The sequence below is a fragment of the Glycine max genome, chromosome 13 (assembly GCF_000004515.6).
Source record: "Glycine max cultivar Williams 82 chromosome 13, Glycine_max_v4.0, whole genome shotgun sequence".
In the NCBI taxonomy this organism is placed as follows: domain Eukaryota; kingdom Viridiplantae; phylum Streptophyta; class Magnoliopsida; order Fabales; family Fabaceae; genus Glycine; species Glycine max.
Window position 1 is genome coordinate 21,770,041 of NC_038249.2, and position 24,730 is coordinate 21,794,770.

General features: G+C 35.2%; 1 protein-coding gene across 8 annotated transcripts; it reads left to right on the top strand.

The window, feature by feature from the left end:
• The first annotated feature begins 539 nt into the window (after positions 1 to 539).
• Positions 540 to 20,677, top strand: LOC100791319 (uncharacterized). Of its 8 annotated transcripts, XR_005887814.1 has the most exons (13): positions 540 to 1,644; positions 2,485 to 2,761; positions 2,928 to 3,113; positions 8,709 to 8,861; positions 10,949 to 11,413; positions 12,238 to 14,529; positions 14,653 to 14,858; positions 14,946 to 15,101; positions 15,645 to 15,879; positions 17,224 to 17,531; positions 18,894 to 18,964; positions 20,164 to 20,270; positions 20,388 to 20,677. XR_005887814.1 is itself a non-coding variant. In XM_041008027.1 (12 exons), the coding sequence occupies exons 1-12, from the start codon at positions 935 to 937 to the stop codon at positions 20,169 to 20,171; spliced, it is 5,067 nt and encodes a 1,688-aa protein (XP_040863961.1). In that variant the 5' UTR covers positions 540 to 934; the 3' UTR covers positions 20,172 to 20,677. The 8 variants fall into 8 exon arrangements, 7 of the variants coding, with proteins under 7 accessions (XP_040863961.1, XP_040863960.1, XP_006593964.1 ...); XM_041008027.1 differs by having other exon boundaries at positions 20,164 to 20,677; XM_041008028.1 differs by lacking the exons at positions 20,164 to 20,270; positions 20,388 to 20,677 and adding an exon at positions 2,428 to 2,451 and having other exon boundaries at positions 1,527 to 1,644; positions 2,523 to 2,761; positions 18,894 to 19,826.
• The last annotated feature ends 4,053 nt before the right edge of the window (positions 20,678 to 24,730 follow it).

Genomic DNA, 24,730 nt, shown 5'->3' on the forward strand with positions numbered 1-24,730 from the left:
CTTTCTATAAATTCACTCATCCAGTCATCCTTCACACTTCATTTTGTTGGATGTTCTTCTTTGTGGTTCTATTAGTTAAAAGATAACCTCTCGTAATAAATACTCTTATATACACGTAAATTTAAATATCAAATTCTAACCAATAATCACATATTTAAAGAAGATAACTACTATCTCCATTTTTTTATTTGTTGTATAAGATTGTTTTATAGAAATAAAAAAATATTATAAATTTTGTTGATTCTAATAAAATAATTGTTAAATTTTTTATTTTACCTCTTTTTTTCTACTTCACAGTAAGTATATGTATAAATTAATTAAGGATAAAAAAATATATACATATAATTGATAAAAATAATAATTAATATATCTTAAAATTTAAAAAACGACAAGAAATTTTTCTAAAAATCTGACCATTAAAAAAGAAACGGAGGAAATACTTGTTAATCATATATACTGATGGCACATTTTATTAGAAAGTAATGGCTGGCCTTTCTAGAGTCCACAGGACGTTGTCATTAGACTAAGCAATTACCGAATGCGCGCGCGCATGGCGGTTGATTAGAAAAAACGTCGGTTATAAATATTTTATTATTATTATGAAGTGGAACTTGAATCCAATCGAGATGAGTAGATTGCATCAAGAAAAAAAGTAGTGATTGAACCATAAATAAATTTTCTTAACAAAAAACAAAATGGAGCAATCTAGGCGATGGCAACCGATAGACACGTGATAGTGTCCCGTCGTCCGTCGACGTTCACCATAGACTAACGGACAACGAAATTTGGACCGTTGAAGCCTCCTCCTCGTTGCGGCGCCGTTCACCGGAACCATATCATATGCACCTCTCCTCTTCCCCTCATCTCCCACCTGTCACCAGAACCATATGTTACGTGATTCGAAGATTAATGCAAAATTCTCGAATCAGTAACCATGATGGTGCTGGCGCTAACTTCCTTTGCACCCGCGGCCAAACCCTTTCGATTTCGACCCCGCTCGTTCTGGCGCCGGAGGCTCAAAATCAATAACTCTCTGCCACTGCCTTCACCCGCTCCCTTCGAGAATCTCTTCCACAGCTTAATAACGCACTTCCCTTCCGTGAATTCACTCAATTTGATTACTCCCGCTCTCGGCTTCGCTTCCGGCGTCGCTCTCTCCTCCTCCTCCTCCTCCTCCTCGCGCTCCAATAACTATTCCTCCGTCTCCGACATCGGCGAGTGGCTCCTGTTCGCGAGTCCGACGCCGTTTAACCGCTTCGTGCTACTGCGGTGCCCTTCGATATCGTTGGAGGGGGGAGAGGACCCGAGTGCGAGGCTGGTTAGGGAGGAGAGGCACTACGTGAGAGGAGGGAGGATTCAGGTTCGGAGGGGGAGGGAGAGGGAGAGGGAATTGGAGGAGCTCGGTTATCAGAGGGTGTGTGTGAGTGCTGCTGATGGAGGCGTTGTTTCTTTGGATTGGCCTGATAACTTGCACTTGGAAGAGGAGCGTGGATTGGACACTACTCTCTTGCTCGTTCCCGGCACGCCGCAGGGGAGCATGAACGCCAATGTGAGGTTGTTTGTGGTGGAAGCTCTCAATAGGGGGTTCTTCCCTGTTGTCATGAACCCCAGAGGATGCGCTGCTTCGCCTCTCACCACTCCCCGGTAACGTTAACAACTCTCTTCTCTTTTTAATTCTTGTTTTATAGGCTAGGGTAGCTAGAATAGAAATTCATTGTAGCCAGTTTTTGTGCTTAATGGTATGATATATTGTATCAACGGGACCTCGTATATATTCATTTGACATGCTAGTAGGAATCGGTTCAGCGAAAAACAAGAGGAGTGATAGCATTAGCAACACCCTCTCTACTCTGACATACTCTCTATTGTTTTAAAATTTATGGGAAACTGCAAAGTCGTAAATAGGACTCACTATATATGAAGTGACACTCACTAAATTTTATGATTTTCAATAAATTTCAATAAGTTGCACAGAGTGTTCAAAAGAGTGTATTAAGTAGCAGCATGTTCCTAGCATTTCTCTGAAAACATATCTTATTTTCACATTGGACAGTTCATGATTGAATTTAGCTCTCCTAAATTGAAGAAAATTTATAGCCAGCTGGGATTTTAACAACTACATAGTTTGTTATACATTATGCTTTTTAATTACAATCGTAACAGTTGTTGATTTGCTAATCAATAATTATGCTTTCTCTATCCTTTAATCAAGTGTACCCTCACTTTAGAGAAGCTAAATCCTTCATAGGGCCTTACTATTAGGGACAGGGGAACTGCTACTCTTCCTTTTCATCTTCCATTCTCAACCAACCAACCAAAGGATTATCTACTTCTCTGCCTTCTTCCTTTCTCTTCTTTCTCCAATCCTGGTATTGGGAATTTGGTTGTTTCTTATAATTGATTGGGAGTGCCTTTTTCACTTTACAGACTTGTGGCAAAGATAAGACAATGGTAAGGACTTCTCAACTACTTCATTTTCTGTAGGTTATTTACAGCTGCTGACAGCGATGATATCTGCACAGCTATAACGTATATCAACAATGCAAGACCATGGACAACCTTGATGGGTGTTGGCTGGGGATATGGTGCAAATATGCTGACAAAATACCTTGCAGAGGTTGGGGAAAGAACGCCATTGACAGCTGTCACATGTATAGACAATCCTTTCGATTTAGATGAAGCTACAAGGTCCTCTCCTTATCACATTGTTACTGATCAGAAACTCACTGATGGACTGATAGATATTCTACAAACCAATAAGGTAGATTAATTGCTTTCAATCTTCACCCACCTGTTCCCCTTTTCACCTAGCCTGCATCAAGATGTCCCGTGCAATCTGTTTTTGTAGACATACATATTTGATTTGTTATACTTCAAATATCTCCTAACGCCTGCACTTATGACTTAGCTACACACTAATTCTGTAGGCACTATTCCAAGGCAAAACCAAAGGTTTTGATGTGGAAAAAGCCCTGATGGCAAAGTCTGTACGTGATTTTGAAGAAGCAATATCTATGGTATCTTATGGGTTTGGGGCTATAGAAGATTTTTATTCAAAATCCAGCACAAGAAATATGATTAGGGATGTTAAAATTCCGGTTCTCTTTATACAGGTACACATGCCACTATCTCAGTTAAATCCCCACTTGATTAATCACATCCTGTATTGTTGGATTGAAATTCAAATCCGACTTTATGCGAGCAAGGTTCAAAACAATAGAATCCGTCCTTCTATCAATCGAGAAAAAACATTAATCCAAAAGATTTCTTAATTACTACTACATAAAACACTACATTACATAAACAACCACATATGACTTTATTAGAGAACTAGAGCTTTAAAAGCATTCTGTTATGCTAACTACATTAATTAATTTCGAAACAGAAATAAGTCAAAGGATAGGCCTTAACAAGTAGAAAGAAGATAAAGGAACTACTTTTTTTCTAGTCTTCCCTGCCTGTCACCGAGTGTGACAGCCGGGACACAGCCTCCGAAATGAGTTCGAGCTGCTCCTTCCGCAGCACTTCCAGCCTTAGCTAACAGCAGAGGTATTCTCTTTGCACTTGCTCCAGACTATCTTGCTTGGATCACCGCTACCTCACTCCCTATCCGATTCTTCTCCTCAGGATATTCTATCGGCTTATTCTCCGACAATAGATATTCGGAGTATCCCCTATGAGTGGATATTAGTTACAAAGGAACTAGTCTTAGGACACTTGAAGAGGCAGAATAACAAGCAGAAGCAGGCAAAAGGCTCAAAGCCAGGCTTTAGGAAAGATTCACTACGTATCACTATGAATATTCAGTATGTATTTTAAGTTCCACTAATCATTTGCGGGAAATGGGTGCTACTCAGATGCTTCGCTGACATAATATTCATTTGTCTAAAACGAACCGCTACTCGAATCCTAAATGGCGAGAAGGGATCGAAGAAGAAGTTCCATTTCCTTTTCATCTCATTAGATCCTATTCCCAACATCGAGTTGTAGTTGCTATCCTTGTATCCGTCTTCTTCCCAGTTGGAGTACTTTCATTCCGGAATACTAGTTCCTTGGGCTTGGGGATCTAGTCCCAGTCCCACTTCCAGCCTGTTCTCTTCTCTTTCCAGGAGATTGAGTTGGAGTTTCATTCGCCAGTTAGAGGAGCTAATTGAAGACTCACATGGATGAGGCTATACCTATAAACTATCTAATATGGGAGACGGAACCAGTTGAAATACTTGTTTACTCCCTTAAGGGATAATTCCAGTAGTACCGATCATTCTGTGAACTCCTTTCCTTCTCTCTGTTGGTGTCGTGGATACAGTCTATGAGATTCCAGTTCTTTGTCCAGTCCCGTATTTGAAGGTTGAATTTGCTTGAGTAGTTTGTGTAATGAAGGGAGGGACTAATGAGGTTGGAGAAGCATTCCCGATCGTATCAGGCCTAAGACTTCAAAAGCCTATCCGCCCACCTTTGCCTTCCCCTTTCCTTTGTTTTGGCACTTCTCTATGAACAGCGTAGTCCCCCACTCAACTAACCTAACTAAGAGCACTCTCCCTTCCTTCATTACCGGTGACAAGAAGTTCACAGCTCAACCGAGGAGGAGGCCATCTCAGTGATGATTTGATCTCCTTTTCTGACCTATGCTTGGATGTCATCATCTTACCTTGGGTACACGACCATTAGTTGCCTCTGTGTAGTCTGTACGTAACTCTTCATCACAGTGAGTGCTTTCCGTCTCTTACTTAGAACGGTGTTATTTATTGGCTTTCTCCCTCTAGGTGAAGTAAGACTGCTTTTCATTTTTCAAATCATTCAATCAACCGACCTTGCTTAATTCTCCAATCTTATTTAAGTCAATATAGAACTAAAAGAATGGGCTTCTTCTTTGCTCTCATTCTTTTCTCAAACAAAGGACTTCGCTGACTGGTCGCACTCATGCTAGTTTAGTTCCTCCCTTGATCGCCCGTCTGTAATCTGTAATAGGGAGACCTTGGGAAGGCATCACTTATGCTAGAAGGCTTCATTGCCCTCCTTACTAGCAGCCCAGATCTGTTTTGTGCTCGGCTTGATGCCATCTCAGATGTCCATTCAAGTAGCCTGCCAACCCCTCTCCTTTTAGAATAGAAATGCAACTACGTTCCTTTAGCGGTTAAGTAGGATTTATATAGAAGGGATAGGTTTTAGTCCTGGTTCAAGGTGTGAAGAGAGAGGCTGTCCCAAAAGGACAGGTACAAGACGAAGTGGCAGAAAGATAGAAGTATTGCACCCTTCAATGCCTTTTCATGCTGATTGAGTAGAAGAAGTCAGATAGAAGGACTAGTCCCTTAGGGAATGATCTTATCTGGCTTTAGACTCCTTTCAACGACACAAGAGACAAGGTTATGAAAGAGTTTGCCTAAGAAGCTTAAGGGCCCTTGCCGCAACACAGCGCTAAAACTTTCGACTCACCGGCGGCTGGCTTCGTCTTCACTTTCAAGCTGGAACAGAACGTAAGTTGACAACCTTTAGCTTCTACTACAACAACAATAGACCTATCCTTCCTACTTAACTGCTTAACGGCAGCTAGTGTGACACTCGAATCCAATCTTCTAAGGAGTAAGTAAAATACCCTTCTTCGCTTCACTAAACAAGATTCAATCCCGGGACAGACTCCGTGCATCCTTTAAAGAAGAATCAATAACAGCCGAAGAATCAACTACGAGACTGGTCTACGATCAGTAGATCGGGTACAACTTGACCTTACCCGCTTCCGATTTGGTTGGTTTTCAGTCTACCGTGTACGGTAGATAAAGGAATGCATGTTCACCCGGGCATTGAGTCACAGGGCCCTATGCCTTATCTTCCTTAGTGATCTTTCTATCCAGGTTGCTTGCTCTGGGTGCAGCTATCACGCTTAGGCTGGTTGGAAGCATTCCTCGTCGATGAAGCCGGCATTGCCCTTTCCGCCGCTAACCTGTGAAATGGAGCTTTTTCACGCCGGTTCTTTCTGGATATCAAGGAGGTGACGATCTTTCTTTGCATCACAATGAGTAGGCCGGGACAAAGCAAGAGGAAGTCGTTCACTCTAGGAGTCGTTTGGGCAAATCCAAGATGGAAAGGGCGGGGGCACACTAGTTTTCACATTAAGACTTTGAATCATGCCTGGTCTTCCTTATTAAGTGCTGTATTGTTTTGGGAGGAATTTGTATACTCCTGATTATCCATAACATGCTGCAGAATTGTCTGCAATTGTATTTTAATGCTTCATGACTGGTAAGATAGTGAAACAATTACAACTTCCTTTAGGTGTATTTCCCATTTAGTTCTCCTAGTTGCTTGTTCCTCATGACTTCTTGTTGTGGTAATCCTTAGGGCACTATGGTTTGCAAGAGAAATATATTATAAGCAATACAATCTTGATTTGGCTTCATTGCCTTTGATTGTATTTTTTGTTCAATAGTGATATACAAAGTTTAGAGTTTAGAGTTTAGAATAAGAAAAAAATGGAAAAAATTGGGTAAGTCCAAACCTTTTATTCCACATTTCATTTTTCTTGACAATAGTAGAACAAGTTGAAGCAACATGATTTGGAATAGAAATACAATTTAATTAGAATGCACTGATAGTGTAATTTTTTTTACACTGTCATTCAATCACATTGTGTAATTTTTTATTGACATTGTCATTCAATCACATTTTTTTACATTGTCATGCAATCACATATTGTCACATAGGGTAAGTTTGTTGATTTTTATAATAATTACTTTAAAACTCATACTTAGGAGATTTCTGATTGAATGATTATGTATAAAAAATTACACTGACAATGCATGAAAATTAAGCTCATAGAAATATGCAGCAGAAGTAAATGTTCAATTTTAGTTCCCTTTGCAATCACTATACTCAGACACCTTATCCTCCATACAACACAACAATTATCACAAGAAAGATGCATATTACAAATGTTGTCTAATAATTGTTCAACTGAAAGAAGATTCTCAGAGTCCATAGTTTTGGAAATTAGAATAATATCTCCAACAGCAGTAATTGGTAGTGTTTCCATTAGCAATATGGACATGTGCTGACTTCTGAATCATGGTATGGACATAAAGTTTTTACAAATTTACTGAGCTAATCATATGATTTAATGCTGCAGAACCAATAAGCCAAGATTTAGATGAGAATTTTCTATTACCTTGAAGTACCAAAGTTAAGAAGGATGAAAATAGTCATCTGTTGCACCATTTCAGTAATAAAAACTATTGGTTCAGCATTGTTGTTGACTGCAAAAGTAGTTGAGGTCCTAGCTGTAATCTGACCAGTAGAAGAATTGCCCATAATAATGGCTTGGAAACAATAGTCTGACAAGTTTGGGGATAAATTGAACTTTGAAGACATGTCCTGGCTTCCAGAATTTATTGGTACGATTTGTAGCAATGTCCCCATTATTTTGCAAATAAACACTTCTCTTACTCATATTACTTTTTGAGCCAAAAAAGTCATAGGTGATGTTATCAACTTTTCGTGTTCAGTAGTGGCTTGGGTAAGAAGTCAATGATCTTCATGAAACATCTCACCAACACACACATCCAAAGTAGGAGGAAGATGACAACTCATCAAATTAGAACAGATATTATCAAAATCTTGTAGCAGTTTCATAAAAAACTTAACACATTTGCTAACCTCATTAACAGACAAAACTTCAAAAAGAGAATACTTCCAGATCGTTAACACAAACAATAGTGGAAAATTCTGCCCATAAATTAGACATGCTTCCCGGAGTGTAATTTGCCATTTTACACTCCAATTGAAATCCTATAGTTGAATCATTTGATTACAAACCTTTTCTAAATATTCCCACATTGTTTTTACAGTTTTATATAGGTATAAATTAAAAACATGCTGGTTATCAGACAACCCAATAATCCAAGACATCACCCTAGCATCTTTGACTTTCTATCAAGCATATTTTTGTAGCATCTGGAGCTGGAAGAGTGTTATCTCTGTATGCCCCCATAATTCCTTTCCAGCATCAAACAATTGCAAATGGAATTCCCAGGTTGTGTAACACTTCCTAGTTATTTAACACAAAATTAAGATACTACCAGCCATTTCAAAGTAATGAAAAAATTCTACAAGATTCATGTGTTTTCTCTCCACCAGAGTTCAAGAAATTGCTCAGATCAGATAACACCCATAAAACATATAGAAAGTAGAAACTAGAAAGAACCTAGACAAAGGAGACAACAAACAAAGAAAGAACACAAGCAATTCCGTTGACATTCCACTTGCACTTCTTGCAGCAGAGAGAAGATTAAGATCTTGATAAGATACAATTTTGACTGAATGGTTCTATTGTCTCTAATTGTATTATTATTCAATATTAAAGGTTAGACTTGTTTCTTTGATAATATACAGAGATGTCTTGCTATGCAAACTAAATAAAAACAAACTGTGAAAAATATGAGTAATTTGACTTATATATATTGTAACAACCTTGCTTCTGCGTCTCTCCTCTCCCTCTCTCTTTTCTGTAGGATTGACAGTGCTTAAGAAATCACAAATAATCTATAAATCTCAGTTCATGACATGCTTTAACTGTTTAACATGGATAAATGTTCTCTATATGAGTCCATTTTTTATTAAACAATGGCATTTTCATATTGTTTGTTGTTTGCTAAGTATTAATTCCTTTATGCAAGCATGCAAATGCAAAAAATCTTATCAGTTGTATATTTTATCAGAGTGATAATGGGATGGTTCCCGTATTCTCAGTTCCACGCAACCTGATTGCAGAAAATCCGTTCACAAGTCTTCTTCTATGTTCTTGTTTGCCTTCAAGTGGTACTGATACTGACATGTCTGCTTTATCATGGTGTCAGCTTCTAACAATTGAGGTAACTATTTCTCTCTATCTAGTTATGGATGAGTATGCCTTATTTGTGTGATTGTTCAAGTTGGAAATTCTAGTCCTAAAAGTGAAAGTCTTTCCTTGGGCCATATCTATTCTATTTACGGATTCTAAAAATTAGACTGGACTGGCCAGTTAGACTTGTTAGAAAATATGAGAAATATTTGATGATATCATTTTTATATCTTTTGAACATTTTAGAGTATCTTAGATGATCTTCTAGGATTTATTCTTCTTTTATTGACCAGTTTGTTTAAACTTATTTGTTGAAATTAATAGTTTTCTGTTTTTTAATGTGTTTGTCTAAACTGTTTCTGCTTAAAAAAATAATAATTTTCTGCTTATTTTAATAAACAAATCCTATCTGTTTCTTAAAAAAAATGCTTATATAGAAAACACTTATATTTTATGATTTGTTTCCTTATTTAATTAGGATCTTATTAGAATATGATTTATTAGAATCTAATTTATAGGCATATCATACTGTGTATATAGAAATAAGATCTGCTATAAATATTTGTATTTATTGCAATCAGTCTATATAAAACGGGCTCCATTGTGTAGTTCAGACACACGGTAACTATTCTGCTACCGAGTTTCCTAAAACAAAAATATCAGAACTCCAACTAGTCACCTTTGTTTGGTCATATCGGATCCAGGGAAATATAGGAGGTGGGTTGGAAAACTAAACTACCTCGTAGTCACTCGTCCAGACATGGCTTTTGCGGTCAGGGAGGTAAGCCAGTTCTTGAACTCTCCCTGCCAGGATCATTGGTTAGTTGGCAGCAATTACCATAGTTTTAACATTCTTGGTGATTAGCCAATACAATGCTGCATACTTTTCCTCAATTTCACCTTGACAACAAGGTGCATGCTTTGGGGATGCAGGGGAGTATTGATAGCAGACCTCTTATTAAAAGCGTCTATGTCAGGAGGGATAAACAAAGGGTGAAGTGGAGAAATGATACAAATGTGAATAATCATTGAATGGCTGATTGTACAAGGGTGGGTAACTACCTAACAGAATAAGTAGTATAAATTAGAGGAGGGCTTAAATACACTTTTTACATCCAACTTTTCATTTTTTTTTTCAAATTTTACTCCAACAAATTGATTTGGTACATTTTATCCCTTGCTTTTAAGATATTTACCAATTTTAACTTTTGTAATTTGTTTGTTAATTTACTAATGAAGAGTTGATGTGACATGCTAACAATATTTCCTTTTTTACCTCCAATTTTTTACTTTTTAGTGAATTTTGTCCCCAACTTTTTTTACTTTTATACAAATTTTATCCCTAGTTTTTCATTTTTTTTATGAATTTTACCTGCAACTTTTGCATTACTTATTGACTAACAGTTAACAGACAAATGAATGACAATAAAATTTGTAAACTTTTTAAAAGTTGGGGTTAAAATGTGCTAGTTTAATTTGTGGGGGAGAAAATTTGCTAAAAAAAGTTAGGGGTAAAAAAGTGCAATTAAGCCTAAGAGGAGAGTTTTTCAAAAAGATGAAAAAAAATGAGCGTATGAGGCAGGGGAATTGGGATTGAAGTTGAGGAGCGTGTGAGGTACTCTTGAATATATCTCAATAGTGTAATTCCCTTGCTCTAGTTGCATTGGCTAGGGTATAGCAAAATAGGTTTTCTTCATTTCATTCATGAATTGTTTCCCTAACCCCAGTTGAATCTAATAGATTCAGCCCCAGTTGATCCTCAAAACCTTAGACATATATCTTTACGTATTCAATGGTTGGTTTAGTTTTGAAAATGTTGATTACTCGAATAACTTTAACACAAATTAGTAAAACATTTAAACAATTGAAAAACCCTAAAAAATATCATGATGTTAAATTCTATAATTTTTTATTTATGAGAATTTGTTTCACATCTTTTTCATCTCGATCTATGGGTACATAGCTTCCCTGCAAAACCTATATAGCTAGGTTTATTAGTTCCCTTGATATGTGAAGTAAAAAATGCTCTAATCATAATTAATTTATTTTTTATTTTGTTGAATGTGAGGTTTTCAAATCTATTCTTGCAAGTGATAATTTGACATGTTATATATGCAGTGGCTCATGGCAGTGGAGCTGGGACTCTTGAAGGGCTGTCATCCTCTTCTGACAGATATAGATGTTACCGTAAATCCTTCTAAAGGATCAGTTGTTGTAGAAGAAGTAAGGTCAAATAAGGATGCTAAAGTTGGCACACTGTTGGATCTTACTCGGTCGGGTGCATTTAATGGGTACTCAGTTGATCCCACTGAAGATTTGCTTGGAGAAAATCAGAATGACACTGGCCTCCTATTTAGTTCCCAACAAGGTCTAAAACAGAACTTTGAGCAGGATGATATGAGCTTACAGGTAAAAGATGGTCCATTACAGAAGACTAGATCCAGTGATGAAGATTTAATTGAAGAGAGGAATGTTGTCTCGGTTGATAGTGAACTTGGTCAAGTTCTACAAACAGCACAAGTGGTAATAAATATGCTAGATGTTACCATGCCGGGTACTCTAACAGAAGAGAGGAAGAAAAAGGTAGAGCACAAAGTCTTGTTGCTGGGTGTCTTTTTTAGGTTTGGAGGTCTTGTTTCTTGTTCTTTCTTCTATTAGTTTTATTATCTTGTGTGCTAAAAGAACAAGGAAGAGGGAGAACTTACAGGTTTGCCCTCAACATGTCGGCCACAGGGGTGATGGGGTGGGGTTGAGGACTATGGGACTAGCATGTTTTTGTGTATATTTATTTGATAAAATAGATTGCAATAGATTTTTGAACATCCATCCTCTGGTTGGAATTTTTCTTTTAATCTTATTGAAGATTTATATCATTTGGATTTTACTTATGATCCTTCATGTTCTTTTCTTATAGTCCTAGTGAATATATGTGGAAAGGAAGGGGGAGGGAGGGGGGATTAGCCAGGAATCTTCTTTAATTGTGTCGATTTCTCAAGAAAAACATTTTTAAAATGAAATATTTATAATTTGGACTCTACACTTTATATCATGTAGCTGCTGCTGCTGCTGCTAAAGAGATTTTTCTTTTCTTTTTTTGTGGGGCTTCAACTATAATAAGTTCACATCTTTATTATAAGTTGTTGGCTTCTCAATTTTTGTGAACTGTGTGTGTGTGTGTGTGTGTGTGTTTCATGCTGTTAAGAGTATGTAAATACATTCTTATTTACTGCAAGTTTTGTTTGAACAAGTTGTCTTTAGTCTTTATTTATCCTTAAATCTTTGGCATGCAGTCACTCAATTTTCTTTATTCTATTTTTAGTATTATGTAACATCTGAAATGGTTTATCTAGATTTTTGCTTAGTTTTAGCATCTTGCAATTATGGTGACCATTGTAACAAACTTCCAGGTGTTAACTGCTGTGGGTCAAGGAGAGACACTCATCAAAGCTTTAGAGGATGCTGTTCCAGAAGATGTCCGTGGAAAGTTAACAGATGCAGTGACTGGAATTTTGCATGCAAGGGGCTCTAAGTTGAAGATAGATAGGATTCTTAATATTTCTCAGGCTCCTGAATCCTTATCAGGGCAAAAGAACCAAGAAAAATTCAGAGTATCTGGTGCAGAAGTTATGGTTGAAGAACAGCCCTCTGTGAATCAGATGAAAAAGACTAGTAGTCCTATAGATGGCTCTGATAATGCTCCAGATAGCATTGACAAACTTGCTGAAGAAACAGAAACAGAAGTTATTCCCATAGAGAAATCACCAAATTCTACAAATTTAGCCCAGTCTCAAGAATCAAATGATGAAGTTGGTTCTTCTGGTTCTTTAAGGAAGGAAACTGACGAATCTAATGATAATAATGACACAAATGAGGAATCAAAGGGAAAAGCTGTTCCTGATGTTGGTCATAGCAAGAACGGATTGGAAACAGGTTCTAAACCATACTCTCCTGGCCATCCTGATGGAGCAGGTGGCTTTGAATCAGCAGCTGTGGGTGAGCAGAAAAGCCAAAACAGTGGAATAGCTCAAACAGACCCAAAGGAGGAAAACACTATCCTGAAGGATGAACAGAAAAGTCAGGATTTTTCTGGCGATCATAGTAAAAATACTTCAACTGATGCAAAAGAAGGACCCTCTTCACCTTCTATGTCCTCTGAGCACCAAACAATAGAAAGGGAAGGTAATGATAATGAGAAAAAAGATAATAAGAATACGCATCATGTTTCACACCAGACCAACTCTAATAATTTAGCTTCTAGTGCCCCTGCCTTCAGTGTTTCTCAAGCATTGGATGCCTTGGCAGGGATGGATGATTCCACCCAAGTGGCTGTTAATAGTGTTTTTGGTGTGATAGAAAATATGATATCTCAGCTTGAACAGAGCTCAGAGAATGAAGACTTCAAGGATGGAAAAGATGTTGAACAGAAGATAGAAGAAAAACAAAAAACTAATTGCCAAAGAAAGGATTCCAACACATCTGCTGATCCTTCAGTAGATGATCACCATAATGATATGTACTTGAATAATGGTTCTTGTCATACAGAGGAACAAGCAGCTCAAAGTCTTGGTGAAATTAATGGGAATGGTATATTCAATGCTAAAAGTTGTAACTCTAATGATCACCTAGTTCAGAAGGAAAATAGTACAAATACTCAACTGATTGACAAAAGATTTCTCATTGGTAAATGGGATGGACACAGACACATGGATAGGGTGCCAGAGTTCATAGCTGGTGGTTCATACGGGACCCCTCCTTACAATGAAAATTTCCATAAATATCTTGTTTCAAAGATTCCTATCAAACCACTTGATTTAGATACAACAACTGCATTATTGCTTGACTATTTCCCAGAAGAAGGTCAATGGAAACTTTTTGAACAACCACAAAACATGGAAATTGCTTCTTCTCATACTGAAACTAGTGAAGAGGCTGGGCCCAAGGTGAAGGCTCCCTCATCTGCAAAATCTTCTAATGCAGAGCAATATATTGAACCACTATATGTAATATTGGATACTGAAAAGCAACAAGAACCTGTCAAAGAGTTCATTACAACAGACACAGAAAACAGAATGACTGACATAAGTGATGACAGGTCAGATGAATTGATGCAATTTGTGAAACACAGAGTGTTACATTCTTTGAAGATGGAAGTTGGTCGCAAGCTGAATGCTGCTGAAATGATAGAAATGAAGTCAAAGCTTGCTGAAGATATGGAACACGTGGCAAATGCAATTTCACAAGCTGTTGTACATAGCAAGGTGCAACAACTATATACTGAAAGTCAAGGTCATAATGTTGAGGGTGCTATAGAAAAGGTAGGTACTCTTGAAGGGGAGCATGTCATTAGTGTAATTTCTTCATCTATTCAGCAAACAGACTGCCTTAGAAAAGTGGTTCCTGTTGGTGTTATTGTTGGGTCCATCTTAGCTTCCTTGAGGAAATATTTTAATGTCACTACACTTCAAGATGATCACAGAAGATCTCTGATCCATGATGATGAGGAAAAACCTAGTACAAAGAATTATGGCAATGAAGGTGTAACGGATATAGATCAAGTACCTGACGAGAAAACTAGTTTGGACCATCCTATTCAGACAGAGACAGTAGAAAGTGCATCAAAAGATACTGGCAAAAATAATGTCATGGTTGGCACTGTTACAGCTGCTCTTGGGGCTTCTGCTTTATTCATGCAACAGAAGGTATTAGTCCAATCTCTTCAGATGGGAATGGGATGAATAACAGTTTACTACTTTAAAATTAAACTGCCAGTTGCATGTAAGCAGAGTTGTCTGAGTTTTAAACTTAAAATTGCTCTATTCCAGGATCCCCAACAAGAAAATGAAACTGCTGAAAGCTCATCCACATCTTTGAAAATGAAAAATCGCCATAAAAAAGAGCCAGAACGGCTTCAGGAGGAGGCCTCTGAGAAGAACCAGAATAACATAGTCACAAGCCTTGCTGAAAAAGCCATGTCAGTTGCTGGTCCAGTTGTACCTACTAAAGAAGATGGTGAAGTGGATCAAGAAAGGTCAGGACACACATTTTACCAACATGCAAGCACTCCATTGGTTTTCTTTTTCTCTAATGATATAACACGACTTCCCTTCATGAACAGACTGGTTGCAATGCTAGCTGATTTAGGACATAGAGGTGGCTTGTTGAGACTAGTTGGAAAGATTGCTTTGCTATGGGGTGGTATACGTGGTGCAATAAGTTTGACGGGCAGGCTTATCTCATTCTTACGTATTTCTGGACGCCCTTTGTTTCAGAGGTAACTTGAACTGGCAATGTTCATTTTATTCTATGTTACCCTGTAGTGCTAATCGTTCTAGCCTTTCCATTTTGAAATTACTGGTTGAAAATAGAAGCTGCACTGATTTAGCAACAATATATCATAGCCTGTTGAATTTCGAGCGGTAGATTTAGAGAAAAGATAGAATTTAGAGAATGAGAATGTTTTCTTATTCAGTAAGAAGGAAAAATAAAAAAAGCTTCTCCATAAGCTAAAATAAGAATGCATATTAAAAATCAGTTCTATTACAAGTCATAGAGCTTATAGATAAATCTATATTCTATTCTATCATTTTTTTACTAGCAGTTAGGGAGTTAGTCCTTGCTTTTTAGAGAAGTTAATATGAGAAGCTTCTACAAATTAGCGTATGCATAAACTAGTTTTAGCTTCTGGAGAAACTTTTCATTTTTCCTCCTTATTTTTTTTCCTACAAGTACTTACTATCTATATGCTTAATGGCCAAGAGAGTGTAAATTTATATCTTTATATATCTCTCAAACTTCACTATCTTTTCTCTTCTAGGATTTTTGGGTTTGCTGGCATGACCCTTGTTCTATGGTCTCCTGTTGCTATTCCATTGCTTCCAACAATTGTTCAGAGCTGGACAACAAAAACTTCTTCCAAAATAGCTGAGTTCGCTTGCATTGTTGGCCTGTACACTGCAATAGTGATACTTGTTATGTTATGGGGGGAAAGAATCCGTGGATATGAAAATGCATTTCGACAGTATGGGCTGGACTTGACATCACCACAAAAGGTAAATGTTTGAGATAAAAACTAATGGATTAATCTAGGAGTAATTTCAGTAGAATATATTGGAGATTATCCAGATATTTCTTTGAAGTTACTCATGTTTTTATCTTTTCTTTCCTTTTTTTTTTTTGAAACATCTATGCTAAAATTGAAATTACATGTAGTGCTAATTCATTATCATAGATAATATCTACTAAGATGTAGGAAATGACAATGAAAATGTGCTATAATTTGCTTTGAGGAGAGGGGAGTGGAGGAAACACTTGTTACATTTGAAATAACTACAGGTTAGAATGTAGCAATTGGCAGTGATATGAAAATGGTTTTAAGGCCTTTAGACAACTGATGCTTTTAGTTTTAGTGGCTATTAGACACAGTATCTGTTTGCAATACAGAGGGGGAAGTTTGATTATATGTTACCATATATTACTATAATGGATGGTGTTCACGATTTGTAGTGTTTCTGTGTTGGAACTTCTTCTCTTATTTCATAATCCTGTGTTGGTAAGTTACCTTAAACAACTAAGCTAAAATTTGTTTTCAATTATGGCCTCTTATTCCATATGAAGGGATTTGATGGTTGTTAACCAAAAGATTAATCTTCCTTTGGCTGGGTTTGAGATCTGTTTTAAGCGTCAATTCCTTCCTCTATATGTTTAGCACTAGAGGTTAATCTTAAGCCTTTTATTAAGCATTAGTGTTAAAGCTTTGTTCTCCAATGGAAAAGAAATTGACCCTATTGCCACCAAGCCACTGGTCATTTGCATAAAGGGTGTGCTAGAGCATTAAAAATCATTTTCAAAACATGGACTCTTTTGTTTTTGAATCATAGTATTTGCGTTTTAGCTATTTTTGATAGTGTTCGAAAGACATACAGGGAACCCGTCAATTCCTGTGGTTTGTGTTTAATAGATAAACTAAGATGATACTCGTTAATAATGATTCCTCATCTGCATTAATTTAGATGAGATTTATTGTTAATGCACAACATTTATGTTATACTTTGAATTGCAAAACAACAGGTAACAATGAAGAGGAACATCATGTATAGGGGACTAGTAAAAGACATTCTTCCCTACTATAAATGTCAATTTTAGCTTTCTTATTTTTTCCTGAATCTGTACTATCATTTACTTTACAATTTACTGAGTATGCAAGTGATTATAAATCTTGCTATGTGTTGCTTGTCTCTGGTTTCCCTTTGGGACATTCTTTTTGCTCCAATTTTTGTTTGGGAAAGGGTGAGGAGAGCTTCAGGAGAATATGAAATTTTTATTGAATATATTCATTAGCATTATTTTTGTCTACTTGATTCTTAAAACAAGCTAATTTTGGATCCTTGCTGCAGCTATTTGAGTTCTTGAAAGGCTTGGTTGGTGGGGTCATCTTCATTTTTTCAATCCATGCTGTGAATGCATTACTTGGTTGTGCAAGTTTCTCTTGGCCTCATATTCCAACTTCTTTAGATGCCATAACTTGGCTAAAAGTGTATGGACATATGGGTCTGGTAGTTGTTCAAGGAACTGTGATGGCAAGTGCTATTGCAGTGGTGGAAGAATTGCTTTTTAGGTCATGGTTGCCCCAGGAAATTGAAGTTGATCTTGGATATCATCAGGGAATTATCATTTCAGGGCTGGCATTTTCTTTCTTGCAGAGGTTTGTCTTCTTTTCTGGAATCAAAACCTTTGTGTATTGTGTTAATAAATTACAGCTTATAAATAGGTATGGCCTGATTCATTTCCAGCCACACGGTAACTTTGATTTGTTATAAAAGGTTCATACACTTTTATGAAAACCAATTTTTGTTAAATAGTACTGCTGACTACAGAAAAGTTGGAATGATGTGATTTTCATATAATAAATTGAAGTTATGTGACTCTTCATGACTGCACTAGGTATCTAAAATAGGGATGTTGGAAAAGCCGCCATAATTGCGGACACCCCTTAGCCCACCTTAGTTGTGGCCACTTTGGGGGTTGCTTGAAGTGAAACCTTGAGGGTGGTGGTTTAGTGGTTTAGTCCCACGTCAATTAGTGATATAGCCAAAATAATATATATAAGTGGGGGACAACTATCACCTTATAAACCAGTTTTATAGGGTTGAGTTACGCCTATAACCACACTTTAAGAGGGACATTTTCCATAAACAAGACTCACTCAAAACACTTAATTTGTTTATTGCGTTTAATACACTAGTAAATTCATTTGACACTACCTTTGATTGCACAAAACATAAAAGAATTGTTGTCTTGGCTTAAGTTTTACCTATAGTTTTTCTCAGTCTCCATGTGTCTCTAGTGCTTGGGCTACCCTCCATCTAATCTACTATTACTCCTTATTGGAACTTCTACATGTTAGATTTTATCTTAAAATCACTTGGCTTTAAGTGTAATTGTCCAACAGATATATAAGTTACACCTCTCTCTACAGATGCCTGTCATAATAGGCAATGCCTACCAGAATAGGCAATAGTCAATTCACGAAAATGAACTATAAGCTTTGATATCTTGTTAGATTTCATCTAAAACCAATTGACATTAACTGAAGTTGTTCAACACATATAAGCTGCACCTCAGGAATTAAGGTAAGCGATATGGAATTTCCTAACAATACAAGTCTTCTATACACACAACTAACTAAATAACCTAAAGCAAGTTTCTATCAAGAGAAATGGAATGGTAATTAATTAATGATTGATATTATGCAAATTTATGTAAGATAAAATCACATGAAACTAACATTACTATATAAAATAATGCTTCCCCAACCCAAAAATCCGTAACTAGAGGATATAGCCTGATTTAAATATCTTCACTATTTTATGTAGTTGTTGGTCATAGCATTCTTTCCTAAACTTTCTCCTCTTTTATATAGTTCTCTTCATTCTTTGAAGTGAGATGTGTCCTTATAATGAAATATCTCCTTTATTCTTTTCTAGATTTGTGTTTATATTTACCAGACTAGATTATAATCCACTCTCATTCTCTTTCTTATCTTCTCTTTTGGTGGGGTTTTCAGGTCTCTGCAAGCAATACCAGGACTTTGGCTTTTGTCTATGTCTTTGTCAGGTGCCCGACAGAGAAATGGAGGTAGCCTCTTCATCCCTATTGGGCTACGCACAGGAATGATGGCATCCACTTTTATGTTGCAAAAGGGTGGCTTTCTAACATATCAAAATAAGGGCAACCTTCCTCTCTGGATAATCGGGAATCATCCTTTTCAACCATTTAGTGGTTTAGTTGGTTTGGTATTTTCTTTGTCATTGGCAATACTTCTCTACCCCAGACAGACTTTACAAAGAAAGGAAGCTCAGGAATAAGTAGAAAATTTGTTAGTAATATCATTACAGTTATGAATTTGGCGATGCCGTTGTGTTGATATGCCAAAACTAGAGTTAGCCAGTCGGGCATTTTGATTCTATTAATACACTGTACAAGTTTCTCTTGTACTGTTAATTGGGGAGTAAAGAATGAGAAGACAGTAATCGAGGGGCATAAACGAAAGGTGAAACTTAGGAACATTAAAGGCTTCAATTCTGAGTATCTTGTAAATTTCTCATTTGGAACCTAGAGGCAGGCATCAGTTATGATGTGAATTTTAGATTTATAGACTATAGGTACGGTGTACAAGGTTGATTTTGAAAGTAGAAAGTTACAAGTTTGTAAAGAGATTTTTGTATTTTATTTTTGTACTTTCTCCGTCGATCGAAGTGGACAGTAGGGTTACTGTAAGTTTTGCTTGTTGTATCACTATTTAGCAAAACAGAATATGATCATTATGATGTAGAAGAGCTAGGATATAGGATCATGTAGGTATCAGTTTTGTTTTGCTCCTCTTTTCTCTCTTAAATTTACCCTTTTCAGAGGCATATATATTTATATTGTAATACTAAAAATGTCTACAATGATTCATGCTTACTTTTATGACATCAATTCTTTCTTTTGATTTAAAGATTCATGTCTTTATGTTAATTTTTTATGTTGTATTATAGTCATGTATCCAATGATTTTGTAGACATTTGCCATGGCCCCATGTCCATGTCCTTGTTATAACACGATATCCTGTGTTGTATCTGCACTTCCTAGAAATCTACTGTAATAAATTTTTTTTTTTATGATGATTGGCTGGTGTTCAAGTCTATTTTGAAAGTTGGGGCCATAGTTTAATGTTACAAGATTCCACTGAAGCAAGTACTTGTGGTATAATATATGCTATAATTACCTTGTTCGTTTTAAGAAAATAGAAGGATGATCTGCTTGAGAATTCAATTTATAGTTTTCTTTTTCAGATTTTTAACGAGTTGGATTTTGCCGTTTGCTAATTTGTGGCTTCTACTAAAGGATGGACATTTCTTTGCTTCCACTCTGTTGTTGCCACGAAACATCATAAGTTTAGGTCTGGTTTGACACCTTATTGTGTTTATAAATCAACATGTCCATTGTTGTTGTGAATATCAAGGCCCAGTTTCTTCATATTTCTGAAAGTTGAAATGCCATATTTGTCTTCCTTCAGCCACACCCACAATTTGGGTCAGGAAAATGCTCAACTTGAAGAATATTTTGCTACAAAATCATGTTCTTTGCTATCAACTGGATCAAGTTCAAGGCAAAAGATTTGGTGTTTCCATTGCTTTCCGGTGTGGATAAATAGCTTTGCTGAGTCACTGGGTAGTGCCACATTGCAATTTCTTTTTTTTTAAAAAGAAAAAAACAATAGGTAACAATAATGAAGCACCAAGAAAATAGTTTTTTCAGAGGACCAAGAAAATAGTGTAAACTAGTTTATTTTATGTTTTGTTGTTATTTTTGCGCCTTAATTAGAAGCATTTTAATTTCATTTTGTATTTTGGACTTTAATTAATATCTTTTTAGTATTGGCCTCAATTTCTAGACCGTAATTGTGAAAAAGGTTTAGAAACACTTAGGATTATATATTTTACTTAACGAGTACAATAATTTATGTTAAATATTGAGATTATATTTTTTACACATTTTTATGAGATTTGTTAACATACTCTCATCTATTTTTTAGCTGAAAATATTAGCAAGAAATACCAAAAAAATTAACAACAAAAAAACAAATAGTATATTTTATTTCATTTAGTTAATGTTAGGGATATAATAGAAATAAAATACTTAATTCTTAAAAAAATTACAAAATTCATTTCTCTCTCCTCTCCCACGCATATTTTCAGTCTCATTGTCTTTTTCCGTTTAGGAGACCTCAGCTTCAGAGTGGCAATGCAAAAGACTAGCTTTGCTCCGCCTCGACATAGGATTTGTTGAGTGGTGTAGAGACCTGACGCAGCAATGGGTGGATGAAGTCAACAAAGAGGTGAACGCGTCCCTATGAGAGAGAAGAGAGAAATGATTTTTTTATTTTTTTTCTAAAAAAAATTAATGTTTTATAACTATTATATCCCTAACATAAAGCAAATGATACAAAAGATACCATTGAATTTTTTTGTCAAAACATTTTGGTGTTGTTTGGTAAGATACTCTTAAATATTAAATTAATACTTGTGCTAAAGTATATTTTAATTTGATCATTTTAAAAGATTTTTCATGAAAAACAATAATTTAATTTGAACAATAACAAGAGTAATAAATTTTGTAATGTATATTTTGATTAATAAATATGTATGCATTAAACTTTTCAACAATTACTTTTTTAATAATGTATTTTTAAATATATATATATATATATATATATATATATATATATATATAGAAAGATAGATTCATATGAAAAGTTATATATTCTTATAAAAAAAACATATGAAAAAGTGATTTATTTAACAAGATCAAAGCTAATATGTGCCTTTTGTTGCTGTACATTCTCTGAAATGGAGAAGGACAGTGCTGACGCTGTGAAAGTCGTCCCATTCTTGTTCACCGAAATCAAAGTCCCGTCCAAACCTCCCATCACTAATTTTGAAATGACACTCGTGTGGTCCATCCACGTCCCTGGAAAGTACTAGCACGTCATAAACTGAGACCTCTTGCATGCATGTCCATCATCTTCACCAACCACTAGGTAGTGCCAATCACAGATCCAGAACTTTTATCCAATGAGTAAAAAATACATTAATGTTTTTTCAAACTAAAATTTATATGTTTTATTAAAAATGATAATAAAAAATGATAAAATTTAAAAGAATAAACTGAGTAAAATTAATATTAATTTTTTTTTATATTTTCCAACTATTTACATTTATTTTTTAAAAAAAATTATCTTACGAAGACATCTATTCTTTTATAAGAGCAAAATAATATTTCTTTAAGTAAAAAAAATTACTTTATAGGACAATTGTCTCCATTACCTTCCATATAGATCCCTGGGTAGCAGTGAGTTGAACTTGAGCCAAGAAGATGTGCATGGGTCCCTTGACAATTCAAAATTTTAGAAGGATTTATATGAGGCTTACGGTTATATGTTATAAAATAATTAATATTGTTGTATGTAATACTAAAATTTTTAATGTATATTTAAGTCAAATATTAATTTAAGAAAAATTAATACAATTTTAACAAAGTAGGAATGTGATGGCACAATAAAAATGCAAATAAACAAGTGTTAAAATTAATATATAATTCAATACATAATACATAAATTACAAAAATATATTAGTTTTAACATATAAAAATACAATAACAAAATAAAAATAAGGAAATGTGTTTCCGCCGGCAGAATAAAGACAACTACCAAAACCAGAGTTAGCGTAACAACATCACATCAACCATGTGATTTTTATTTTTAAGGTGGTGAGGGAAAAAGAGAAAGCAGCATCATTCTGAAGTGGCAGTGGTGAACAGAGCACCGGAACAGGGGAGGGGCAAAGCAGGAACGAGGAAGAAGAATAACCAACACAGAGAAAAAAATAACAGAACGAACGCAAACAATCGTGCCGAACAAATCCAGGTGAATGCAAAGCAAAGCTACACTGAATCGTGGTAAGTTTTGTACATTTTGGAATCGAACACACCAGAAGTGAATGAATGGAAACTGAGTAATAATTTATAGACAATGAGCGCGAAACAGAATGGGAATTTCAAGAATGAAAAAAAAAAGAAATTAAATAAAGGAAATGATTTTATTTTTATTTCTAATTAAAAAATTCACCAAAGGTCAAAAGACTTTATCTTTCTTCTTTCTTACTCCACCAATAGGCATAGAGGTGAAGAATGTCGCAACATTCAACAGTCGAGATTAAATTTTTTGGATAAAGATGAACCCTAAACAATGTTTATTTGTATTTGAAAAAAAGGGGTGATATAGTTCTTTTATATAAGACTTTCCACATATTGGAGAAAGTTGGATTCTTACCCTCCTCTATAAAATATTTTTACAGGAAGTTAGAAAAAAATTATTCTCATGAATCGTAATTTTTTAAAATAATTTTTTTAAATATGTACCAAATATGAGAAATTAAATTTTTCCATTTAAGATTTTTTTTAAAAGTTAAAATTTCACCTAGACCAACACCCCCTTGTAGTATTACATTATAAATTTTATAATGTTTGTCACAATTACACATTTAAAAATACTTTTCAAAATATTGTTTAGATTAAGTTATACTTTTGGTACTTTTATCTTTTCGTTTATATTTAATTTAGTTTTTTTTTTCTTTTTACAAAATTAATTTAGTTCTTTATATTATTAAATTTGGTTCAATTTTTGACAATTTTTTATTTAATTTGTAAAAATGGAAGACAAATATCGAACTACAAAGGTCCATTAACCTAAACGTGTTTTTATTTCACAATCAATGATTTGATATATAAAAAAAAATCAATGATGAGAGAGAAAGATTCAATATGTCAAAAAGTAACAAGCTTTTTTTGTTCTTGTTCATTTTCAAACCTAAACGTGTTTTTATTTCACAATCAATGATTTGATATAAAAAAAAAATCAATTGTGAGAGAGAAAGATTCAATATGTCAAAAATATTTTGGTGCATTCAGATCTAGTTAAGAACAAAAACCTATGAAAATGTCGAATGAGCACTGCTGAAATGAAAGATGACAACATGTGGGCGCCCACAATAAAAATTGGTGTGGTTTTGGACTTTGTTTTGTTTCCATTGCCACGAGACTTGAGAATTGTGATACTGGCAAAGTGCACCCCCAACTGACCAACTCGATGCTTAACAACCCTAGCGACAGTGCAAGTGGAATCACAAGAACAACTATAATTTTTTGTTTTTTTACAGAAAGAACAACTAGAAATTCAATAACATAAAATGTTTTTTTAATCTTCTGTAGATGGATATTTCTTCCTGAATTCAGAAAATGACACAGGAGAAAAAAGTGAAAGAACCAATGCTCAGGGGACCTACGGGTAAGTGTGCTGCTAGCCAAGGGATTCAAACAAGCCAAGATTCGGAAGCATATCAGATCCTATATAGATATTTCATACCTTGAAATGTTATATTGTTACTATGTTTTTTACTTTTTTAAAAAATTAAGATTTATACAAAATCGCAATTTATTGATATACCATTTTCATTTTTTTTTTACTATTTTCGGGTCTAGCCAGGTGAACTGATGCTAACATAATAAAGTGTTTATGTTATGGGTAAGGGCAAGGGTTGATAAATTTATATTTAGAACAAGAATTCTTCTACATATTTGTTCTCATATATTGTAACTGAACGTGGTATCTTTGAGTACTACTTGGACTCTTTTATTTTGGAATTGATACTACTTGTACTCTTAGTTAATTAGTAACGTTCTTTTGTTAATAAAAAAAAAAAAAGATATTGATGTGTCATTTTCGATATCATAAACAGTTCACAAGAAAATGCTTCTCCCACTGTATGTGTCTGATTAGAAGGAAGCAAACAAAAAGGTTAG

Bases quoted from the DNA above. Each gene is read 5' to 3' on its own strand.
- LOC100791319 (XM_041008026.1), top strand. From the start codon at position 935: ATGATGGTGCTGGCGCTAACTTCCTTTGCACCCGCGGCCAAACCCTTT. The intron at 3,114-8,708 runs GTACACATGCCA...ATATTTTATCAG, and splicing joins TTCCGGTTCTCTTTATACAG to AGTGATAATGGGATGGTTCC. The intron at 14,530-14,652 runs GTATTAGTCCAA...GCTCTATTCCAG, and splicing joins CTTTATTCATGCAACAGAAG to GATCCCCAACAAGAAAATGA.